The sequence below is a fragment of the Seriola dumerili genome, unplaced genomic scaffold (genome assembly GCF_002260705.1).
Source record: "Seriola dumerili isolate Sdu_G_001 unplaced genomic scaffold, Sdu_1.0 BDQW01000425.1, whole genome shotgun sequence".
Classification (NCBI taxonomy): Eukaryota; Metazoa; Chordata; class Actinopteri; order Carangiformes; family Carangidae; genus Seriola; species Seriola dumerili.
The window spans coordinates 136,729-161,414 of NW_019174680.1; the positions used below are offsets into that span (position 1 = coordinate 136,729).

General features: G+C 40.6%; 2 protein-coding genes across 3 annotated transcripts; one reads left to right on the top strand and one right to left on the bottom strand.

Annotated features, from left to right (window-relative positions):
- Nucleotides 1-592: 592 nt before the first annotated feature.
- ccdc22 (coiled-coil domain containing 22) lies at nt 593-10,813 on the bottom strand. Its single transcript, XM_022761715.1, has 16 exons — nt 10,404-10,813; nt 9,435-9,612; nt 8,648-8,780; nt 6,794-6,900; nt 5,762-5,846; nt 5,036-5,205; nt 4,270-4,485; nt 3,982-4,152; nt 3,782-3,901; nt 3,568-3,684; nt 3,377-3,478; nt 3,084-3,191; nt 2,731-2,826; nt 2,390-2,449; nt 2,215-2,289; nt 593-1,341 (listed from the first exon to the last, which is right to left on the bottom strand). Exons 1-16 carry the CDS (start codon nt 10,451-10,453, stop codon nt 1,228-1,230), a joined length of 1,902 nt encoding a protein of 633 aa, XP_022617436.1. The 5' UTR covers nt 10,454-10,813; the 3' UTR covers nt 593-1,227.
- A 1,608-nt stretch (nt 10,814-12,421) lies between these two features.
- tbc1d25 (TBC1 domain family member 25) lies at nt 12,422-22,989 on the top strand. Of its 2 annotated transcripts, none has more exons than XM_022761679.1 (7): nt 12,422-12,581; nt 13,836-13,945; nt 14,062-14,216; nt 15,058-15,185; nt 15,269-15,457; nt 15,810-16,085; nt 16,914-22,989. In XM_022761679.1, the coding sequence occupies exons 1-7, from the start codon at nt 12,537-12,539 to the stop codon at nt 18,615-18,617; spliced, it is 2,607 nt and encodes an 868-aa protein (XP_022617400.1). In that variant the 5' UTR covers nt 12,422-12,536; the 3' UTR covers nt 18,618-22,989. The 2 variants fall into 2 exon arrangements, with proteins under 2 accessions (XP_022617400.1, XP_022617401.1); XM_022761680.1 differs by having other exon boundaries at nt 12,576-12,595.
- The last annotated feature ends 1,697 nt before the right edge of the window (nt 22,990-24,686 follow it).

A 24,686-nucleotide genomic window follows, 5' to 3' on the forward strand; every position in this document is an offset into this window, starting at 1 on the left:
AAAAAACATTATGTTTCCGCTGCATAAAAGTTATTTTGAATTTAATTTGATCATGTAGCAGGAAGTGTGACTCTGTGTCAGAGAGCAAGTGTTTGATATTGTTAATCATAATGATATAATTATGGTGGAAAACCATCTTTCTCTGGTCCCTACACTGATGAAGGATTACTGTATTTCACAGTAAAAGAAAATGGTAAGATTTCACTGAATTCATGTTTTATTGGTAGAATTAAGGTTAGTTAGAGAACTAGGATAATAAAACTTCATAACTTAATAAATAATAAAATTTAAAAAGTGGGATTAGAACCTGCTACAGTATAACTGTCAAACTGGTTGATTGGTTTTAATCCAGACAGTAATGTTAAATAATAACTCGTTATTCATTAAACCCAGTTGTTAACGTTTGTAAACACTAGTTTAAAACTCAACATACACCTATAAACTGATCACATTTATGTCCATTACAAGCATCTTAAAATTATGTGTAATTGTAATAAAGCAAACACTTTGATTTTAGTCTGCTCCGTTATCTGAATTTAAGACACTGTGTTGGGGTGTTTGATGATGACAACAGGTCCACTTATCATGACCATTCAAGTTTGTAAGGCATCTTTATTTAAGCTGGTGCCATATATACAACAATACTTTGCTGATGGGGCTGGACAACATTATCAATGGACTACATTCAAATGCCATTCACTCACCATACTCAAATATAGTCATGACAATGGAACTGCTAATGTCTGTCTTCCTGTAATAAAAAATCCAACATTTGATCTTAATCAAGATATCTTATGAAAACGTTTTCATACAGAAATATGAATGACTACACATTTGAACAGAAGAGGTCTGACAGCACCCCCTGCTGCCCAGTGTTACATTTCATTTGGGTACAGAATAATCAAACCAGAGCCTGGACCATCAGAGATCAGTTTGAAATGAAAAACTAATTGTCTTCTCCATCCATCCATTCATCCATTCATCCATCCATCCATCCATCCATTCATCCATCCATCCATCCATGTTGTGCATTAAAATCCAGATTAGTTTCCATGGTAGAAAAATCAGCTTGGCTCCGATGGCAGCAGAGGGCGGTGTTAATGAACAGCAGTCTCTTCACTGTAAAACCTGGAGTGCTGTTTCAGTCCCATCAGATCCATCTACGGCTCCATGTTTTTACTACAACTTCAGCCTCAGCAGGCAGAGCAGGACAGAGCAGCACTACCTTCAGCCTTCTCGGACTTTGGCGGCGAGTGCAGAGTTCTCCTGTCGGATCGCCTTGTAGTCATCCAGAATCCTCTCCAGGTTGGCCACAGTTTTGTTCCCGTTCTCAGTCTCAATCTGTTTAAGATGCCAGGGAAAAATGTAGTAAACTGTCCTGTTAAACTCATTTTAAAAGCAATACTAGATTTTAAGATACACACACACACTGGCTGTTCTTAACTATTACATTTCTGTGTGTTCAGTATAGAGACACTGTTTGGTAAAGCTTATCACAAAGGGGGGAGGGAAACTGCTAAAAAATACACCGTGCAGCACATCCTGATCCACCTGTGTCAAATAACAAACAAACAAATATTTACTCTGATCAAGAAAGGTAAATCCAAACCATGTAACACTAGAGATGGAGCAGGATTTCTCTGAGTGACGGGAGAGCGGCTCAGCAGCAATGAGCTTAACACCGGGAACACGCTGCCCGCGTTTGCGTGAGCGTGGCGGCTGATGTGGCTGAACTGCTGCGGAGAAGCACGTGTGTGTTCACACCGGCTGCCTTGCTGCTGCTGCTGCTGCTGCTGCTGCTGCCAGCACTATCTCTCTACATAAAGTTTGCAGGTTACTGGGATGTTGGACTTTTCATTATAAATGAATATCTGATTTATTTTTGACAGAAAACGTCAGTAAAATGTCACTGTCTCCACATGCAGCAGAAGAGATGTACGTTAAAGGCTCACACCTGATAAAAAATGACTATTACACTACTGCAGCCTTTATGTAATGTCTTGTTTTATGTCTACATTTGTTAAATACACATCATATATGCAAACAATGCCTCCAGTCTTTATGCTAAACTGGGAAAACCACATCCTGCAGCTTTCTGTGCTGAACACAGACGAAACTGATGCTGATCTCATCTCACTCAGAGTAACACAGCAAATAAATGTTATCAAAGTGAATAAAGTGATGATGGAACCATCCTAACTGAAGAAATCCTACCTGCTCCTCTAGATCTCGAATCTCTCTCAAAATGGTGCCCGTGTCCTCGATGGTTTGGATCAACTGATTACAGTTCTGTAGAAGAATCAAGACGGAAACATGACATTTGACACGTTCTCTGAGGGACGACAGGTGAAATGAATTATGAGAAATCTGGGCAAACGTGATGACGTACTTCATGAAGAGCAGCCAGGTACTTGTAGGATTTGCGAACAGATTCATCTTTTTTGGCGTCCTACACATGACAAAAATAAACAAATTAATACATGAAACACATACATATACAGTATGTATACAGGATGTAGCTCTCTTTACCCTGTATATCACGTTAGCAGCTGCAGAACTAATGGTGAGATTTTAGTTTGCTTTAGATTGGGGTTGGTTATACAACAACACACACCTGTTGTTTGAGCTCTGGTTTTGAGAGGTCAGGCTCTTGGATGATGTTCTTGTGTAGACAAACAATTAAACCAGAATGTAACAATAGCACATAAATAATAAAATAAAAAGCACTACCTTGAAGATCAGCTCATCAGTCACAGCAAAGGTCCGGTCCAGCTTTCCTGTCAGGCTGTTGATCTCTTTCTGCAGCTCCTTGGTGTCTGACAGAATCTGCCATGGAAAGTCAACTAAGTGTTGGTGACGTTACATCTGATAGACAGCACAACTTAAAGCTCAGTCACACTGACTGCAGTGATGTCACTGAAATGAGCTAATTCCCTTCACAGTGATGCTGTTTTAATTGCTGATGTGACCATTACAGTGCTGTGGAGGACTCATGACAGAAGTCCACTTGTGTCCACTTACAAACCACTTATTTTATGTGTTTGCAACCCCCAAAGATTCAGCTTCTTCTGATTTGCTTTTACCTTCGTAATTTCCTCCTTCTGTTTCTTGATGTTGCTGACGATCTCTAGAATCCTCTGAGTATATGCTGACCGAGACACATCCTGAGGAAGGTTTTCTAACTCCGTCACCTGCAATGGAAGAGAACAAGCATGATGCAGTCAAACACACACATTTAGTAGATAGTAGGTGCCAGAAGATTATTAACAACTCAGTTAGAGACAGAATTTCAAATAAACCTGTGTCGACATGACACTTAACTTGTGAGTACAACAAAGATCTTGCACTTGGCTAAAGATGTAATTCAGTCCATTACCAGTTGTTTGTACATTTCCTCCTTCTTCCTGGCCTCCTCTGTGGACACACGGATTTTGTCATGCAGAGACTTGATCTCAGACAGCTTTCTGGACGACTCCAACTGAGGACAACAGACACAAACAAACAGAATCTAGATGTGTTTTTACTGTAATTAATTGAGTGGCAGATCTGTTGTAAGACACCACCTACATCCCGGTTGCTGCAGATTTCTTTGAGTCTGCGGTGCTCGTCGATGAGTGGAGCGCGGTGTTTCTCCCACTGAGAGGCCAGGTTCACCACCCGCTTGGCGCTGGCCTCCACCAGAGCCTGAAGGAAGGATCACACAGGTTTCAACCAAATGTGAGCCTAGCTGGGATTGATGTCATGTCTCCAACCACAAACTGATCTCACTCAGCCCTCCTACCTGAAGCTTCAGCAGGTTGTTGTCTGCGTCTGGCAACAGGTCGATTGTTTTCTTCTTCACCTGCATCTTCTCCTCTTTCTCAGAGTTCCCCATCTCTCTCTGCTTCAACTCATCCAGCACCTGCACCAGAACACATCACAAATTTGAAACAACAACCATTCATTTGCTGAGGCGTGTGTATATATGTGTCTGTGTTTTACCTGTGTATTAGTGACACTCATGTGCTTCATGTCTGCTGTTAGCTGGTTGACATCACTGCAAAGCTGCTGGAGTTGCTGCTGGAGTGAAGCCAGTTCCTCCTGCTGACGCTGCTGGCTATCACCCTCTGACTGAAGTCTGGAGGGGATGGAGTTGGTTACTGCTGCTGACTCCTGAACACACACACAAGGACATGGACACACAGCTGTTAAGAGACTGACACTGCAGACTGAGACATTTGTTTTAGACCATGTGGTATTTTAGCATTCTGCAGGTGGAGTGGTCCTCACCTGTGTGAAGGTGAACTTCTGTGTATGGGTGAAGTGAGTACCCTTGGTCAGGATGTGGTCAGAGGGGGCGGAGGCTCTAAAGGCCTGCAGTAGCTCACCCAGGTCAGAGGTTGAGCGAGGACCACCAAAGGCACTTTCAGGAGAGGGCAGTGCAGCAGAGCGGAGCTGCTCCTCGATGCGTTTCCGCAGTCGGGTCAGCTTCCGTGACTGGTACTCCTGTTCAACAAAGACCTAATTTAACCTCTAACTAATGCACAGAGATCATCGGTGAGAAAAGTATTTAGATCCTTTAGTTAAATAAAACCAATACAGCAATGTAAAAATTCTTCAAGCAAAGTAAAATCCTGCATGAAAAATCCTACTGAAGTAAAAGTACAAAAGTATTAGCAGCAAAATGTAGTTTAAGTATTTAAGTAAAAGTGCTGGTTTGGTGTGATATATTATGATACATGACATCATTAGATCATTAATAGTTAGAGCTAATTTGAACTAATACATCAGAAAAATTTTTAAGATCGTCAGAGGATTAATGGGAGAGGAAGCGGCATGTTCTGCACACCCTGAATGACAGGCACACAGAGAGGGCTGGTAAAGAGACAGTCACAGTAAAAACTGTTTTATTTCACAGCCCACATGCAGCTTGATCTTATGGCAATGACAGATGCTGCCAATCACTTGGGAAGGAACAATTTTAGATACATTGTCCAGAGGATCAAAAACAATTAACAGACGGATAAACATGACTGTAGAGAGTGTGATGATTTGCCTGTGGAGTGAGGCGAGACAGGAGTCCCTGACTGTTCCACTCGTTGTCCCACTCCTGAGCAGCACTCAGCTCAGCGGTGTGCTGCTCCAGTATGGATGCCACCACAGAAGCATGATGGGAAGGCTGGGCGGTCACGGGAGGAAGAATGTCTCGCTGGTAGTCGTTCAATTCTGAAAGTGCACACACACACACTTTATACCAATTCATACCCTGTGTCATCATTCATGTTCCCTCTGCTGCTGATGGGAAGAGACACAGTGCTGGACAGGTCCTGCTGGTAGAGAGGAGGGGCTGACTGGTCTCTCAAAGTCTACAAGAATTCAACTAACTGTCAGACATGTAGCTAATTAGGCTCAGCTGTTACCTACAATTAGCGTTTAAACACGTTGCATTTCTGACAGTTTATGTTCTGCTTGTTCAAAAGCCGTTTGATAACATCCTACTACTGGATAATAAGCGTTAACATATTTACTCGTTCATTCCCACGGTTTTTATCCTCTGCTCTGTCACTGCTGTCCACTGTGTGTATGGTGAATCTCATTGAGCAAACAGGAAGAGCAAAGAAGGTCTATCGGCTCATAATATATCATGCATCCCCTGAAATTATGAATTAATTTCAACAAACTGCTTCACAATTTTTATGAAAGTTGCTGCAACACTGTGATAAAACATGATCAACTAAAATCATACAGTGTGTATGTAATGTATGTGCAGTAGGAGACCTACCTTTCAGCTGCTTCTTTCCTGGACCTTTACTGCAGTTTGGTAAACTAAGGGGCTGAACATGGAAGTTGTGCAGTGCTGCTGGACTCTAAACAGGAAAAACATGTAAACTGTCAGGAATTAGCTGACTTTGGGCAGGTTACATTTAACAATAATAATAATAAAAATAATAATAATACAGCTGCATATGCACAGTACAATACAGTAAGCCTTAGATACAGTATGTTTGACAACTGACTTGCATTAAGATGCATCACTTTCCTCTGCTTGTTATCAGATGCTTTACTTAAGTAAGAGTGTCAACAGTGTGTAAATACAACTAGAACTCTATTATAATGAATAGTCCTGCATTTAAAACATTACTTAAATGCATAAGTATCAAGAGAAAAATGTGCTGAAAAGTACCAAAGGTAAAAGTACTCATTATGCTGAATTACATTTTTATACATTATTGATTTGGTACTAATTTTACATTTTACTAGCAACTTTATGTGTCAAATAAATGCAGTGGAGCAAAAAGCACAATATATCACATTGAAATACTTCAGTAAAGCACATGCGCTTAAATGCACTTAGTTACATTCCACCACTGAATATAATCAGATCTGAATAATTCAGTCATATATCAGATTTAGGTTACAAAGGCCATTTTTCATTTCAATTATATTTCACAGAAATCACATTTTTTCAATCAGTTTGGTATGGCAGATTACTAATAATATTATCATACCCATAATTCTTAGCTGCAGTTGCTATGCAGTTTGTTCATCTCTGTGCTGATGATTAAGTTAAACTACACCACTGACACAGATAGAGTGTGTGCTCCCAGAACAGAACTCGGTGGATCATTTTGAGGGCAGATTTACACAGTAAAATAAACACAAGTTAGGAAATAGATCTGGCTTTGTGTAGCCAGTCTGATTCATCTAAATATGCCTGAATTGGCCATTCTCCCAATCCTGCTGATGGGCTTGAGATATCCTCATGTATCAAAGGTTTTTTTCAGACACCAAAATGCAACTTTAAAGAGTTTACTTGTGTTTCACCGTGCAGTGGCAGTCTGCAGTTTGTAGGCAGCCAGGGGACAGCCAGCTGGGCTTTGATTGCAGCAGCAATGGCTCTCTGGAGGACCACTGATTTACCTGCAGGACAAAAAGACAGCTTTGGATGACTTAAATAAAAGGTACATGATAACAAAATGCCAAAATCATCTTAAAAAATTGCAGAGGTGAAAAAGAGGGGACAACAGCATTTTTCTGATGATACAATGTTTGCTTTTAAACTTTTCCACATACAACAGCAGTGTTCTTGGATATATTCAGATTTCTTATATACAGTATGACTGACTAAATCACAGACTGTTCAAATCATAAGCTCTGGATACTACATTAAAGATGGAGTGTGGGACTTTTAATATACATTAATATCTGTCACATTCAAGTTCACCCACTGCTGATTCATCCTCTCAGCTCCAGGTAAATCCCTCTGTATTCTCTAGTATACCAGTTTTAAATCTCCTGTCAGCAACTGTGGCCACTTTGTGACTTTCCATGTCAAATCAACAGATGTTAGAAAACTTTTCTGACTGACCATCTTGGATTTGCTTCATACTAAATGTAAATAATGTCATTGTACCCAACAACTAGTCTGCAAAATCTTCAGCTTCAGTATCTTTAGGAGGCTTTTTAAAAAAAAAAAAGGTTTCATGACCAATGCACTTAAGGTAACAGACGGGAATACAAGACCGGTTGTGTCTTTGAAAGCTGATTGATTGGTATCATGTGTAGCTTTGCTCCACGGAGCAGTAAATCAAACCATTTTAGTAAGATTCTGTGTGGAGTGACTATCAGTATAATAAATTCTTATGGATAAGTGCATAGTATGTTTTTTTTAATTTAATCTAGTGATAAAATTAGAGGTTACGACATGACAAAAAGACGGAATGGTATGAATCACTGCCTCCAGTCAGGGCTTTCAGATAAAAATCAGAGCGGAAACAGAACACAGATTTGTGACTTGCGCCTTTGAGTTGAAGTGACAGGCTTTGTGTTCAGACAACCATATGCACAACTAATCATGATCACATGTGTTCAACTAAATCTGTAGGGAGACTCGTGATTCAGATCATGGATTGTGATTCAACCCAAAAAGATTGATCGTCCACCCCTATACCTCAAGCTACCAACTTCATATCTTGAGCATTGACTCATTAAAATGGGCTCTTTCCAGTAGTATCATTGTTTTTGGGGTAGACTTTGTCATATATGGGCAACATGCACTTGAAATATAGATGTGAAATTATTATTTTTATTTTTAATGCCACATAAGTCATAATTTTTTATTTCCCTCAGACATGCAACTAGAAAGTCCTATAACAAGATTAATATATATCAAAATCTAAAAGATCTGATGTGGTTCAGGTTGAAGATACAGTCAACTCTAAAGCGCAAAACATTTTAAATACAATTTTCAGCAAGCCATAACTTGGCAAATCTGCACTGTCGCCCGACCATTGTACAACATTAAGACATCTAACAGTTTAGAACAATCCCTGAAAATGTGTATGTAGCATGAATAGTTGAAAAGTAATGACTCATGGAACTTTTTTTAGCCACACTCCTTTATTAGGGCCATGACCCGTTTTGAAAAGCCTCCACATCTCAGAAACTAAAGAAGATACTCAAGTTGGAAATTTTGCGCACTAGCTGCTGGGCACAAAATGACATTATTTACATTAGGTATGGACCAAATCCAAGATGGTCAGTAGGGAGGCCTCTGTTGATTTGACCCAGTTAATGTAACAACAAAGCGATACATGTACAGTTTTTCTTTCTCTCTGAGGAGAGGTGATATGGAACTGTGTGGATGACAGGCTGGTGCTCTCTGTACCTGTTGGCTGGTCTGAGGTCTCAGCACTCTCTCTGGGCAGCTTCTCCACCAGGCACATGAGCAGGGAGCGGATCTCTGGCTCGTTGCTGTACAGAAAAGTCTGGTAGCCGATCTCTCCTTTATAACCAATATCCTGAAAACCCACATGACATATTAGGAATACTACTGGGAACGACAGGCAGTGCTTCAACTGAGCCAGGACTCATACAGGCACATCTGAATTTTGCCCACAACTATCTGAACTTCTAATTAAGCATCCTTCAGTGTCTTGAAAAGTGCACTATAGGTAAAATGTATATTAGCTGTCTCCAGTTACTTCCTGGTGAACATCGGTAGACACAAGTCTCTATAATATTTGTCAGGGAGTTTCCTCAAATTATACATTTATACATACACTATTGTACATTCATCAGCTGTTTTTATCACTATTCATAGCCACGTTTAGATATTTTTGGACAGGACTGTAAGCTTTTAAGTATCCCCCAAAACAAACAAACAATGTTTCAAAAGTATGTCCTCTCTAATAATTGTGGTTAAGGTTTCCCTTAGGCAAGTTATTGGCATACTGTCACAATTTGTTGAAGCCTCAAGGTAGAACTACATAAATAGTTTCTGTTACCCATATATTGTACACTAAACTTTAAGGTGTCCAGAAAATTTAATGTATTTTGTTTGTCACTTTTACTCTGCAGCTGCAGTTTCAGAGTGCAGGTCCCTTTTTTGTTCAAGTTCAAACAACAGCGGCTAATTCAGTCCATTCATCCTAAATAAGTTAGAGGTGTGTTACCTGACAGGCCTGAGCCAGGCTCATGCCCACTCTGAAGCGAGCAGACATGCCTGGAGGGAGGGACGTGGGCAGCGTGCTGCCCAGGCCTGGGTCGATCACCCGGATACATCTGACCACCGCCTCCACTATCAGCTCACTGCTGAACTGTCTGACACTGTCAATCTCCTCGCTCACCTCCCTGTGGGTCACAAATCAAATATTAAAGTAGCAATCTTGAAGAGTTTCATTTCTGTGCAGGTGACACCTATGGTCATACATGGTAATTGCAGGTTTGATTTTGAACCACACTTGGGTCATAAAACTGTAAAATGAAACATAAATTCATCAGTTGGTCATAGGGTGTTACCTTATTTGGTGATAGTGATGTTTATAGCCTAACATTAACTTTTTACTTCTGCAATTGTATTTAGGATTCAAAAATCATAGTGCTGTTCATTTGTGTGTGTGTGTGTGTGTGTGTGTGTGTGTGTGTGTGTGTGTGTGTGTGTGAGAGAGAGAGAGAGAGAGAGAGAGAAGAGAGAATAAAGAATAGAGAAGAGAGAGAGGTGGAGCACCAGTCACTGACACAAAGTTAGTGAGTGTTCCTTGTGATTTTACCAGACACGCAATTCATAAAACTGTAAAATGCAATAACTTCTGTATAATTTCTTCAGTGGGTCATAGTCACTGTGTTACCTCATTTGGCGATATATAGTGACTTAAAAAGAGACTGCCACTTTAAGGTACTGTCAGTTACACAGTATTCAGTGCAAGCTCACGATCTTTGCCTCACACAACCCACATATGTCTCTGACCCCGTGATGGACTCGTAGCTGCTGCTGTAATTCATTACATGAACAGTTTTTGACAGTGACGTTGCTAATCACAAAACTTAACATTAGTAAGCTAACATGTCATTTCAGTAACTGGTGGTTGGGTTGGCATTGTGCACAACTAAAAATTAATTCACAAAATGCTGTTGATACTTACGTTCCGACTTGTTTGAGGGCGTGAATTAAAATTTTGTCAACTTCCTCCATCGCTGAAGTTTCTCTTAAGACAGACTAGCTAACGGGCGCGAGTTTAGCAGAACATCTGATGCTAGCGGGGTTATTGAATAACACCGAGTTAGCTAATATTAGTGAGGGTTTCCCCGAGATGAAGGCAGCGAGCTAGCTTCCATCTTCTGTTAGCCAGGAACTAGCTACTAGTTAATTAGCAAGCCTGTCACTCCTCACTTCCCTGACAAGATCCATTGTAACTCTCCGTTGCATTTGAAACGTCTTGCTACAAACCAGCGTCTGATATGATAAAAGAGTCTGTTGCATCCACTAACGACACTGAATCTGAGCGTGGGTGTCTGCTACCAACGTAACAAACCTGACATCTGTGTATCTTGTTCTGTGTGGAAATGAAGTAATAAGGGACGATAACGACGGTGTGTCTGGGAAGCAGAGTTTCCTCTCGACCAACTGTGGTTGCGAACAACTGGAAAATGAGCCAGCAAGAAATACATTTCCCAGCATGCACTAAAAGAGACAGTCTTGTGACCGGAAAGGTGGCAGATAGTTCAGCCTTTTTTCCACCCAAACTTATTTTATTTAAAGACCATAGATGGACTCAAAAAACAGAAATACAATTAGTAACAAACAGAAGAACAAGGATAAGAAAAGGGACACATACACACTTGAATTAAAAAGAGGTTTTCAATGTATTGTAGATGACTGTCAGTCCTTTTAGTGTTTTAAAGAACAATTTAATTTCATGCGTGAACTAAGGAGTATTGGGTTTCCATTCACACTATTTGCATTTATGGATATAAAACTTTCCATTTGAAATGAAAACATTTAAAATAAAGACTTCTGTGCAGATCATTTTCTCATAATGAAGAGTAACATCTCTTTTCTGTAAAAATTTTATTTAACATAAATGCATTCATAAAATAAACATAGCCTAGAGTTGTTACTGTGCCAGTATTACAGAATACACAGGATTCAGAAAGATCGTGTCTCTGTTTTATTTAAAAAGTGGTTTGTTGGGTAGATTAAATGTATAATGTTAAAATACACTTCACAAACTTTACATTTGACAAAATATTTGTTACAGTAAGTCCAAATCAATTCCCAGGGTAGTTGGGCAGCTGAGACAGGCTCAGGGTCGCTGTGCTGCTTGGGAACCTGGTGCTGCGGCTTGGGCTGGCTGGAGGATGGGGTTCCTGCAGAGATGGGCTCCTGAGTCTCCCTGAGGCATCAGGAGCCAGGGCCACCACAGAACCCTGAGAAAATGGCCAGGTGAGTTCCCCAGACAGGGGACTTTTCATCATTTTCTAGGTCTGAACTGGACAGAAGACACAGCTTGGGGACAGGAGACTGTGGAGCCAGCTCAGGACTGGAGGGTTGAAGGCACAAACCCAAACTGAACTGACTGGAGAGCAGACTGAAGACTAACATGCTGGGAGGCAGACTGGAGTCATAGACTGGCATTCTGTTGACTAGCATCATGCTTTTGGCAGGCTGAGTTGCAGACCTTGAGGTCAGTATGTTAGGTATTAGCAGGCCTGATAGTTTCCACTGCGGGTTTAAATTAAATACACTTTGTACCTGCAAACAGAACACTTTGCATAGCTCCCTGGCTGTCCTGTAAGTAAATAATAATTCTACAAACCTGGAAAATGCTCAGCAGCACACTACCAGTTGTGATATGTAGCCTATTTTGGTGGAAAGTAACTATAACAGTGGTACAAGTTTGAAATTCTGAGATCAGATTAAGTATTATTAAGTATTATATTGTATACTATACTATATATAAATATATATATATATATAAATATGTGATCAGTTTACAATGCATTGTTCTAGATTGAACTACCCAACAGCAAAGACATGAGTTAAAATTAGACTTTTGTACCAGTACACTGTAGTCCTTTGAGGTTTGTTAGTGAGCTATATCCAGTAGATGGCGGTAATGCAGCTGTAAACCCTCTGTGAAATCAAAGCAGAAGAAGATCACGAAATAGAAGAACTCGACCACTGCTACCCCCCTTCATGTTATAGATCACCATGTCGGCGTAGAACGAAAACATAACACAGAACAACCATTCTGTTCCGACACGGAGTCTTTAAAATGGCAGGCGAGGAGGAGAGGGGGGTGGTTCGTGTCAAAGTCAAGGTAGGATGATCAAGGTTTGAGCAACAAATAGTCTGCTAACGTCAGCTAGTTAGCTAGCAAACGCGTTGTCCTGTTTATTGAAGTGTCTGCTCAGTGTTTGTTTGTTCTGTCAAACACACCTTGTGGAGATACACGTCGACAGAAACACCTGTAACATTGGCTGTGGAACAGTGTTTTTGACGGGAGCGAGGCTACCTGCGAATTTATCGTTTTGTTTATCGCCAGCGTTTTATTTTTCGCTGGATTCTGTCTATGTCAGCTGGGGGGTTAATCACCTCTTCCTGTCACGTTATTTTGGACCCACTGTAACACCCTGTTATAACTGACACTCATCTATGAAAACATTATTAAAATCCATCCTAATTCTCAATCCAAAGCAGTGAACCCTCGCAGACTGGAGCTGACGTCACCTGCCTCTTCAGCAGATGCGTGCGTGTATACACGGACAGAACTCCGTGACGTCAAGCGTTACCTGGAGGCATTTTGTTGTCAATAAAAAGAAGCTCGTATTGTTATTTAATTGTCTCGCTATATGTTGCAAAGTAGAATATCTTCTGAATAATAAACCACATACAGTGATTTCTAAGTGTGTATTGCATACTGCACACTAGAGCTGGGGAATCAGTCTCAGCAAGAGAACACAGCTAATTGCACCGAACATTTGCTATGTGATTTCATATATGATATATATATTTTGTATATGTTTGCCATATCTTGATATCGGATATTCGATATACTACTATCTTTTAGTTTAATATTCTTACTTAAATAATAATTATTTCAAATACATAACCCAGTCTTACCAGCAGTATCCAATCTTGTATTGATTATGTATGCAGACTAAAATGGCGCAATGTTTGACTGAGCTGTTGATAGATTCTGTTGTCCCACAATAGTAAACAGTAATCACTCCAAGAAAAACAAAAAATGGTGTGCCATGAGGTGACAGCTTTGATAACTGCTCATAAAACAACGTTTCTTAGCAAAGACATGTTTTCTGACTTTTTGTGATATTTAAAGACATAAAAATGTCACAGTTTGAGTCCGTGCACATTCCCTCTGTTTGGTACAAAACCGTGCAGTACATCAATTCTTGCATGCCACCAAAATAGTAGATTAACAGTGCATAGACTACGTTCTGCTGTTTATTATCGAGCCATCATTATTTTATACTTTATGGTATTATACCATGTTGTACCATAATTTTATTTTTCTGTGATGATATTTTAGAGATTGCGATGTGATCCCTTTCAGAAATGTGACGGGGTGCTTCCTGTGGAGTTTCGCTCCTTTGCTGTTGATCCTCAGATAACGTCACTGGAGGTCCTGCAGCACATACTTATCAGAGCCTTTGATTTGAATGGGTAAGAGCGATCACCCTGGCTAAAGTGCCGTATAGACACAAATATTATCAGAGTTTGTCCCAACAAGAGTTACAGTATGTGTGTCAGCATTTCCTTTTCTTTGTCTTTCAAACTAGGAAGCGGAACTTTGGGATCAGTTACCTGTCTCGAGATCGGAGTGGTGCTGAAACGTATACGTCTCTGCTGTCTGACTGGGATTTGGATCTTGCATTTGTCAGTGCAGCCAAACCATATCTGCAGCTCAAGATGGACATAAAACCTTCAGAAGACAGTGAGAATACCAATGTATCTATAAACCAACTAACAAAAACCTAAATGTTTAAAGGGAAAAAAGGCAAAACTTTGGAGGTCTCAATATATCAGAGAAATCTGCAGACCATTTTAATCATGTACACCATGTACTAACCTAAACTGTAAAACACTGTATATATGAGTGAGTTCAGATTTTACTCAAATGGTGTACATTTAAAGACCACACATAACACATGATTCAGACAGTAGTTAAACAGGAAAATTGGGATATAAGGTTGTAATATGGCATCTGAAAAGACATCAAGAGAAATTGATTTGGGATATGTTGTATTTAGTTATTAATGGTTATGTATATGTTTGGCGCTTAGAGCTTAAGGTGTTTTTGAAAGTGATAACTTGTTTTAAGAGCGGAAGGAACCGCTGAACTGTCAGTGTACTGAGAGAGGTGTGTTGGACGAGGAGAACCTAGTTCCATGAAGGAAGATGAGGAACAGGAAAGGAGATTTTAGATACCACCAAGACATGTTTGGATTGTGGGTCCAGGAGTGTTGTATCTGAATGTTAGCTTAGCTGCCCAATAGTTATAGAGATACTTTTTGTAACGCAAACCCCTCCAGACTGTGAGGGCGGTTCCAAAGGTTTCAACTTGCATTTCCTTAATATTATTTTGATGCAAGATCTTTTAATGAACAGGAGGAATGACTATATTGAGTAAAACCTGTTTCAATGTACATATGGACACCTGACCATTGGTTTCCGATTGATTTGAAAAATTGTGAACCAATCCTTTAAGTAGGAGTATAAAATAGAGGAAGAACTAACATTGATGATTAAGTCTACTACGTTTTGTTCAACTGCAGGTCCTGTTATGGAGGACTGGGACATCATAAGCCCTAAAGACGTGATCGGCTCTGAGCAGCTTCTTGCAGAGAGGACTAAGTCTCTGGCATCTGCAGCTCTCCCCTTCACCCAGTCTCTACTATCCCAGGTTCCTTCTCTTTCTTTAACCTTTCTCATCTAGTCTCGATGAGTCAGGATCTTTGCTTATGTGCTTGTTTCACTTGTGTTCAGGTGGGGCGGACCTTGTCTAGAGTCCAGCAGGCCTTCAGCTGGTCTTATGGGGAGGAGATCAAGCCTTTCAAGCCTCCTCTGAGCGATGCTGAGTTTCACAGTTACCTCAATGGACAGGGCCAGTTGACACGACCTGAGGAACTCCGACTGCGAATCTACCATGGTGGTGTGGAGCCTTCACTGCGCAAGGTGCTGCCCCTGACTTCTACTGGCATTACATACCAATTCCATGTATTGCACTTTTCCAAATAATCAGTGTTGGGTATTAGTTAGATTTAATTGATTATCAACTTGATAATTGATAATATCAAATTGATATGAATATGCAGTTGTGATTATTCACAGGGTTTTCTTCTCTATCCTCCAAAGAACAAAAACGCCACTTTTTTCTGCCTGTGTCTTAAGCACACACACAAAAAATGCAAACCGAAATTTTATAGTGAAATTAAAATCACGCATTCATATATTGAATTATATAATTAGTATTTTGTGACATGAAATCGATTTAAGAATGACCTTCTGAATTGTTTTCTGTTGTTAGGTTGTTTGGCGATACCTCTTGAACGTCTACCCTGATGGACTGAGTGGACAGGAAAGAATGGACTACATGAAGAAGAAGACAAGGGAGTATGACCAGCTGAAGAGTGAGTGGACTGCCCGGGTCAGTCACGAGGACCTTGAATTTATCCGTGGAAATGTTCTCAAAGATGTCCTGAGGACGGACCGGGCTCATCCATATTACGCAGGCTCAGAAGACAGTCCGCACTTGACTGCCCTGACAGACCTGCTCACGACATTTGCCATCACACATCCCCAGGTTTGTAGAGATGTTCAGTCAGTTGGCTTGTAACTTTGTTGGGATTGGGGTCAGGCAGCTGCTGTTGTCTTGATTTTACCTTGAGGGGCCCCCTGCCCTCCACATTTACATTAAAAAAAAATACTCAAATATTCGATTTAGATCTATAATCACCTACAATAAAGATACTTTTTTACGTTTTTTGTGCAACCCTTATTGATACTGACAACCTCTAGCTTAAACTTAAAAATGAGAGGAACAGCTGAAGATAAATATTAATTATAAAATAGGTTTGCACATTATTCAAAAAGAAGGAGGAGCAATTAAAGGTTTGAGAAGAGACTAGTGATTCTAGATATTTTGTCGACCAGATCCAAAATGGAACCAGTAATTGCAACCCAACCCAAAACAGACACTGTCATCATTACTAAAACCCAGGGCCTCATTTAACAAAGCATGTGTAGAGAAAGTTCTGAGCGTGTGAAACTGTCTGTAGGAACCAAAAAATTGGCATTAATCAAACTTGCGCACGCACAACTTCACACAATAAACACCAAGAAATCTTGCCTGGTTTACATCCATCTGCTTTTGCATGTACAGGCTCATTTACATACAGATGCCCTCAGAATGCCAAATATGGTCAGCGCTTCCTTTTGAAAGTCCTAGTAGCCTAAATGTTCAGTTACTTGTTGTGGACAAAAGCAGCAAATGAGAAAGATAAAGAAAAGTCTCAATGAAGTTACAATACCATAATAATGCAAGCATGTGAATATCTACGTGATTTAAAATTCAGTTTTTGTTTCTAAACTGTAGACTTCTGTAACTTTGTGTGGATGTGTTGTTTTTCAGATATCATACTGTCAAGGCATGAGTGATATTGCCTCCCCTATACTTGCAGTAATGGACAATGAGGCACATGCCTTCATTTGCTTTTGTGGCATTATGAAGCGTTTGGAGGGGAATTTCCGGCCCGATGGGCAGCTCATGTCCATTAAGTTCCAGCATCTAAAGCTGCTCCTGCAGTACTCTGATCCCGAGTTCTACTCCTACCTGGTGTCCAGAGGAGCCGACGACCTCTTCTTCTGTTACCGCTGGCTGCTTCTGGAGCTCAAGCGAGAATTTGCGTTTGACGATGCTTTGAGGATGCTTGAGGTTACCTGGAGCTCCCTGCCCCCGGATCCTCCTGAAACCGAAGTGGAGCTTCTTGGACCACCGCTGGAGACAGATGAAACAATGACCCGCAGAGACAAAGACAAGACAGTTGAGAACTGCCTTGAAGATGATAAGGAACAAAAAGAGAAGCAGCGTAGGCGACATATGCTGAGGCCTTCGAGAGAAGAACCAGATGTGAGCAGGAATGCTGTCATAGAAGAAAAAGACAGGCAAAATGCTGGTGCTGGAAATGGAAGTGAGGCCAGTGATTATGATAGTCATCAAGTGAGCGTGGAAAAGGCAGATCTGAAGGTTCCTCCCTTAGAGAGGCAAACTAGTTTTGGAGATTTTAAATACTATACTGCCCGGAATGAAGATAGCTTTGATATGGAAGATGCTGAGCAGCCACAGGGTTTGGTGGTTTCAAAGTCAGTACCAAGCATCGCAAGGCGGCAGTCCACAGTTGACAGTGAGGAGGACCCAGGAGAGAGGACACCTCTCATAAAAAACTGTGACAATGGTTTCTCTCCAATGTCATCACCTCCCCTCTTTCCTAGTGGCCTACCAATGTGGAAAACTGGCTCCTCTGTCTCTCCCACATCTTCGACTTCACCCTCCAGTTGGCCGGGAGCTTCTCCAGAGTCTCCTCCAAAATCCACACCCGCACCCACAATGAATGGAAGAGAGGCCTTACCAAGAACTGTTCCGAAAGTCTTGACTTCCTCTGCCCAAGTGCTCAGCAGCACAGGGATCAACTCACCCACAACTCCCACTGTAAAAACATCTGTTGCGTCTCCCTCGCATACTCAGAATAGATCCCTACTCTCCTCACCTATTTTGTCCTTTGGAAGAGGCCCCTTGCTGTCTGGCAGCAGGTCGTCCTCCAATAATCTCCCTTCACCTGGCAACAAAACCCCCAGCACCACAGCTAACACACCCAGTTCTTTGAAAGCTGAGACCACCAGCATCAAACCGTGTTCCCTGCCGCCTCCTCAAGAGTTCGGCAAAGGCAATCCCTTCATGCTGTTCCTGTGCATGTCCATCCTGCTGGAGCACCGTGACCACATCATCAAGAACAGCTTGGATTACAATGAGCTAGCCATGCACTTTGATCGCCTTGTGCGGCGCCATAACCTGAGCAGGGTGCTGCAACGAGCCAAGGCCTTATTTGCAGACTATTTGCAGAGTGAAGTGTGGGACTCGGAGGAAGGGGATGAGGTTAGCTCGGACTCCCCAACAACAGCTAATGCTGCTCAACACTCCCCTTCTTCAACCATCTCTGCTCAGCGCATTTACAGCCCTTTAGCATCGCCTCAGTCATCATCTCCGAACTCAACCTATAACCTTGCAACCACAATTCCCTCCCCAACAGCTCAAGTTGCCCTTTCCCCCACTTCCTGATTCCATCATGCATCATTTGCTTCCCATCCTCAGTTGAACTCCTCAGAAGACTGACTGTGGCCCGTTGGAGGTGTCGGTCTTTTTTAGTCAGCCTTCCAAATTGAATAGGGCTGTTAATAATCTACTCATTCTGTGTATGCTTGAATATATATTTATATTCCTTATGTCAGTATTCATTGTAATGTTTAGTTTTTTCATCAACCCTTCCAGTTGACGGACGAGTTGTCTGTCCTTGGAATAGGTGATGAAAGAGCTTAATTTTCTCGTTGTGTCCTCTGAGGTTGCTGATGCATGACATGTTGAACCCTGTGATTCAGGCGTTTGACGGTCAGACAGTAAGACTGTCTGAGTTTTGCCATAACCAACAAAAGTTTAGCCACTTGGTGCATTTAGCCTGTGTTGCCCTCTTTACTAACTTTGTTTACATTCTCATGTTATGTCCAATAAGCCACAAAAGTGTCTTAACTAAAGCACTCAAATCAGTTCAAAACAAAAGGGAAAATTCAGACTCAGTTGTTGAAAGTCAAGGTTTAAATGGCTCCTGTTCATAAGGAGTTTTACAGAAACAGCTCAACTTGTGAACCAAAATCTAAATTAGTCATAAGATAAACTGATGACAAAGCCAGCCCACATACCTAACCTTCCTGACCCAGCTTGCCACCATTAACCTGAAAGGGAAAATCGACAATACATTTTTGTAAGGTGGAAAACTGCTGCTGAGGTTCTGTCTAAAAGTGTGTTCAGACAGAACACAAGTTGAATTTTAGATGTGGCGCAGTTGCATACAAATCTCAGTAAAAGATGCACAAGGGTTAAAATACATGTGAAAAATTCATGCATATAGAGATGAGAAGAAAACTGCAGTAAAAAAAACTGAGAAACTGGAGCTCCTGGTGAGCTCCGTTGTTTGCTTTGTCTACGGCCAGATCACACTTTAAAGGCCAGATTACACCAGCATTTATTACAGTGACAGTTTAGGCCAAAATCATTTGGTTTCAAAGGGATGAGCCGATTAGCTTTGGAGGAGAGCTTTTACACAGAATACATCTCTGGTGAAGTTTGACACAAATTTGCAATGTTAACCAATTCAAACTGTGACTTTCCATCCGGCTATGTGTAACTATGCTCAGCCAGAGAATAAGCTGGAATGAATTTCTGGTATGACCGGGAATTGAAGCTTGAAACCCTTCCAGCATTTGGTCTTCTCACGATACCCTAGCCTCATTTGTGACCTCAAGATTCAATACCTTACTCTGTATTTCAGACACAAACGTTCTCTATACAGATCTTTGGGGAAAAATATAAACATTTTTTATCAGCTTGACCACCAGCTAATAGTATATCTTCAGCATTATATTACAGTCTCATAGATGTCTGCTGTCCACCTGGAATTAATCAACATATATAGATAAAGCCAGTATTTCTGGGGTGCCCTGGTAGCCTAGAGGTTAAGATGCAAACCATAAATCATAATGTCCCCATCTCAGGTCCAGCCAGGGACCCATGTTTCATGTTTTTCCCCTCTCTCTTTCCCCCGCCTTCCTGTCAGCTCTTTTATAATAAAGGCTTAAACTGGCCAAAAACAGTCAGGAATCCAAGTTTTCCAAGGCCCTGCCCAGGCATGCCTCAACAAGCACAGCTGAGCAGAGAGCACAGTGCAAGAGTCTGGAAATATTGCCTTTAAAATGTAGGTATCATCATTTTTATCCCTGGGCAGACTGTAGTCCTTTATTATATCATGAAGTAGCTTTTACAGATGTAACAAGCTGCTGGACGAGATGTTACTTTTCCCAGAGGTTTGGTGAGGTCGAGTAGGAAGCAAAAGATCACACTTACTCTGGTTCTTTAAATCTGTTTTATAAACACAGAGACAAGAGGAAAAAGGAGGGTGGAAGAAAAGTTCAGAGTTAGTCAGAGGCTCATTCCCACACACTTAAGTTTGAGCGTCTGTTGCTAGCTTACAGCTAAAGTTTGTGCCATATGCATCTTGGCTGTTTGGGGCGAACACACTACAAAATGGCCCAGCATTAAAATTCATGCAAATGACTTTAGGACAAAAAAATTTCCTTTACTTTCTGTCTGAACACATTTTGAGAAAATAATGATGTCAGAGTGATGTCATCAGGGTCATCTCAGTTTGGGCTTGGAGACTACAACTTTATAACAGAAACAACCTTGAGGTGCAGTTTGAAAGACGGTGTAACAAAAGTTGCACTGATCTTACAGCGTGCACAGCTTGTCTGTGGATTTCTTTATTTACAAATGTGAGTGTTACCCTCGATATGTCAGAATATTTTTCAAAACCTTAATACACCGTTTACTCATCCAAACACATTGTTCTAAAACATTTTCCTGCCAGATACAACTTTCAATTTGTCATGACATGAAATTAAATCTGAGTAATGTTTAATGAGAACATGGAGGGTGATGGGTGTAAGGTGTATGGGGGAAATGTCACACATGCAATATCTGCTAGATCATTACTTTGAGAGTTAATATTATTTATGTCTTTGTCTCTTTATATCTATGTCGTTTTATTTCATACTTGTGAAAATGTTAAAAAAGGACCTGCAAGGGCATTACTTCCTTTATAATAACAAACTCCTGAGCTAAACTGTTTTACAGCTTTCTGGCTGGAAATGGAAACTATAGTGTCGGTGCTCATATGTAAAAAATGAGCTACCAAAAGGAGGAGATCAAATAAATTTCATCCCCTTTTGGAGAGAGCACCACGGGAGATAACATCTGAAGTTTTTAGAATAAAAACATCATGTGCATCAGTGAAGCCTTCAGCCAATAAGGACAAAGTTCTGTTGTTCCAGTCGGTGGTTCCCAGTCGGTGCAGCAGGAAAACACTACAGCAGCCTTGCTCTAACAAGGTTTTAATGTCATGTGACATGGTGACGTTCTGCAGCCCCTGCGAAAGTCGGACAAAATCTCTAACCAGCATGCATCATGTTAAGTCAGCGCTGCGCGACGCTGAAAAGTCAGATGATAAAGAGATCCTATTGAATTGCATCATGGGAAATGGAGGATCCAGTGTTTTGGGAGCCCAACTGAAATTCACTGATGCCTCTGCTGCTTCACTTTTCTCCTTACTCCTTTTAGTGCACAAATTCAAGACACATTGCTGTTGTGAACCGGTGTTGTGTTGGATTTTTCCTTTTACTCTTCCAAAGTGCTGTTGCATCTGGACTTGCTGGCGTAGTGAGACACCCAGAGACCTGGGTCTAAACAGAATAATGTTGCAGTGGCCCGTACATTCCACCACTTTCAGACTGCACTTGTAGATTACTTATAAATTGCTTCAATCAGCAAAACAAAACTTTCTAAAAGTTTAATGTTGGTTAAATGGCTCACTACTTCTGTACCTTACTTCTGTTCTTACCCAAGTGCAGTGTCGGTGAGGTGGAGGGGACGTGTGACTGATGTATTCAAAGATTTTGGGTCAGTGCAATGAGTATGTATCAGTGATATGTTCAGAAGGAGGTTTAACATTGGTTAAACAATTTTCTTTCTTTTTTTCTTTTACAATTTTTTGTTTTTCTTGTTTGTTTTTACAGTTTTGAATGTGACTCAGCCAATCACAAAGTCTCAAGTCCAACTTTGGTGCATAGCTAGGGTCTCCATAGTTACAACAGGACAAACCAGCGGATCCTTTTTGTATTGATGACATCACATTGAGTAGAGACATGTTGTCATGTAGTTATGTTATACTATGAAGATATGTGGATGCAGTACTGTAGGGAGCAGTTTGGTGTTGATCTACATGTACAAATACCATTCTGTTGATACACTGTATGTGCTGGACTCATACATTCAAACTACAACAGTAGTGAAGGAAGTACTGTACATTATTTAATGCTTTGGTGGGTCATTATTCAAAGACGCATCATTTTAGCACTTTGGTTATTGCTGTTTCCCAAAGACTGTCTTTTTGCTCTGTTGGTCTGTATTTTGATTTCAATGAAACCACTGAAATATATGTCTATATGAGGCTAATTTAATGCACAATTGCAGGTATCACATATGACAGTCTTTGTATTTGCTTTCTGTGGTTGCTAAAGGTAGAGAAAAAGTAATAACTGAGTCCTGGCTGTATAATATCTTTACAATTGGAGTGGAATATGATGTGATGGCCATGGCCAAAAATATAAGCCTATGTGCAACCTTTTGGCAGAGAAGTGCCTCACTTGTTTGAATCAGTAGCCTTGATTTATATTTTCTTTTGTGCTCTTATGTCTACTTTGTGTCATCATACAGACTGATCTGAAAGCCAGTTTTAGGACTGAGAGATATTTGAATTAAATAATTTGAATGCGTCGTATCAATGATTGCTTTCATGCATGGTGTTCACTACAGTAGAAAAGTAATTTTTAACCATTTAAGGTATAGTAGTAGTAAAACAGGATCTCACCAAATTTCACTGACTCTATATATTTCTATTTGATCCTTATCTTAACGCCTCATTGACTTTTTCTGGAAACACATTTCTGCCAGGACAAGAGGAAACATTTGTAGATCTTCATCAAAGAATGGAGCTACTGAGTCAAAATTATGATATACAAAGTCTAAATTAAAAATGTTTACATATTCTAAATTTCAAAATTACAATAAATAATGTCAAGATTATGTCACTAAATTATGAGACACGAAGACTAAATGACTTTGTATCTGAATTTGGACTTTGGAAATAATTTTATTCCAAACAAAGCAGACATGTGAAAATGTATTTTTCAATTGAAGGTGGAGTAAGCAATCCTGGATAAAGACTTGATAATTGAACTCAAAAGCAAAACAACTACACCCCTCCCTTCAGTGCTTCCTCAGAAGCTCCGCCCCCCCAGATGTTGACACAACCCTATACTAAAAAAGATTAGATTATTTTTACAAACTACAGAGATAGAAGTGAAGTTCGAGCTACGCTAACAGTAGTAACCGCCTGGCATAGCAAGAAGAAGGGCAAGGTCACACACATACACCAGATTTAAGAGAAAAATAAATTAATTCACAGTAAATGATCCAGATCTACCTCAAAATGCAACTGGTTCTTCCCTGGTCCATGTCCCGTCCCTCCACCAAGTTCGTGCTGAAAAATAAACAGACATGGGCGTCTTCATGCCACTCTGCAGGTTGTATGGTGAAATACCACGTTATAGAGCAAACAATAAGTCAGCTATCTCAAACATTAACAAATGGCACAAAACAATTACCGACTTAGTAGCTGTGTGAAACACTGCAGAACAATGTCAATGTGACTATGTTGGGGAGGATAGGCCGCCACTGGTTCCTTCCATGGTCTCACTGTGACATCATCGCTGCCCTCTCATCTGCAGCCCCAAACAATCCCATTCAAAGCTCCACTCCATCTGGCAGCAACAAGGAGGACACTGCTCCTTCTCCTCTCCATGGTAATCCTTAAATTACAACTATTCAATGACATGTGCCAGATTAACCATCTCTTCCTCCCATTGCCCCCTTCCCTCATCTCCCCTCTTCTTTTTTTCCTTCCCTTGTCCTGTTTACAAGCACAGATTTCCCCTGTTGTTGACTGGCAGGAATAGTGTTGTCTTCGGGCCGAGCCACTTTGTTTATTTCCCATTTACCAAGCCAGGGCTGTGTAGGAACACCAGATTCACCAGCTAGCAGCCGTGAGGAGATATTCACTGAATTTGACAAAAAGTGTATTGGACTAGAATCACTTATTCCATCTTTAAGTGAGATGCGAGGCAGGATATAATTTAACTTTCCATTGTAGTGGACATCGTTCATTGAAAGGGTTGATCATGTTTTTCCATTTGGTTTAAAATGAATCAACTGTAACTAAAACTGTGATGTAATTTTTAAGGAGTTGAGAAGATATTTTAAAATGTTTAAAATTCAAAGATATTGAAATTGTAACGCAAGAAAGCCACCACTCAGCAACTCTACGCTCATGGGTCATGGAACCATAATATTACTTTGTGTTTCTTTGCTTGTTTGTGACAGTATATAAATCTTGACATGGCTCTGCCTTATTTTGATATGGATTAAATTAATATAGATGAAGTACTGTACATGGCTGTTGCA

Coding starts and splice junctions, on each gene's coding strand:
- tbc1d25 (XM_022761679.1), top strand. CDS start 12,537: ATGGCAGGCGAGGAGGAGAGGGGGGTGGTTCGTGTCAAAGTCAAG. Junction 14,217..15,057: donor CATAAAACCTTCAGAAGACA/GTGAGAATACCA, acceptor GTTCAACTGCAG/GTCCTGTTATGGAGGACTGG. Junction 15,458..15,809: donor TGGAGCCTTCACTGCGCAAG/GTGCTGCCCCTG, acceptor TTCTGTTGTTAG/GTTGTTTGGCGATACCTCTT.
- ccdc22 (XM_022761715.1), bottom strand. CDS start 10,453: ATGGAGGAAGTTGACAAAATTTTAATTCACGCCCTCAAACAAGTCGGA. Junction 5,206..5,761: donor AGGAAAGAAGCAGCTGAAAG/GTAGGTCTCCTA, acceptor GTGCACTTTCAG/AATTGAACGACTACCAGCGA. Junction 1,342..2,214: donor TTCGAGATCTAGAGGAGCAG/GTAGGATTTCTT, acceptor CATCTTAAACAG/ATTGAGACTGAGAACGGGAA.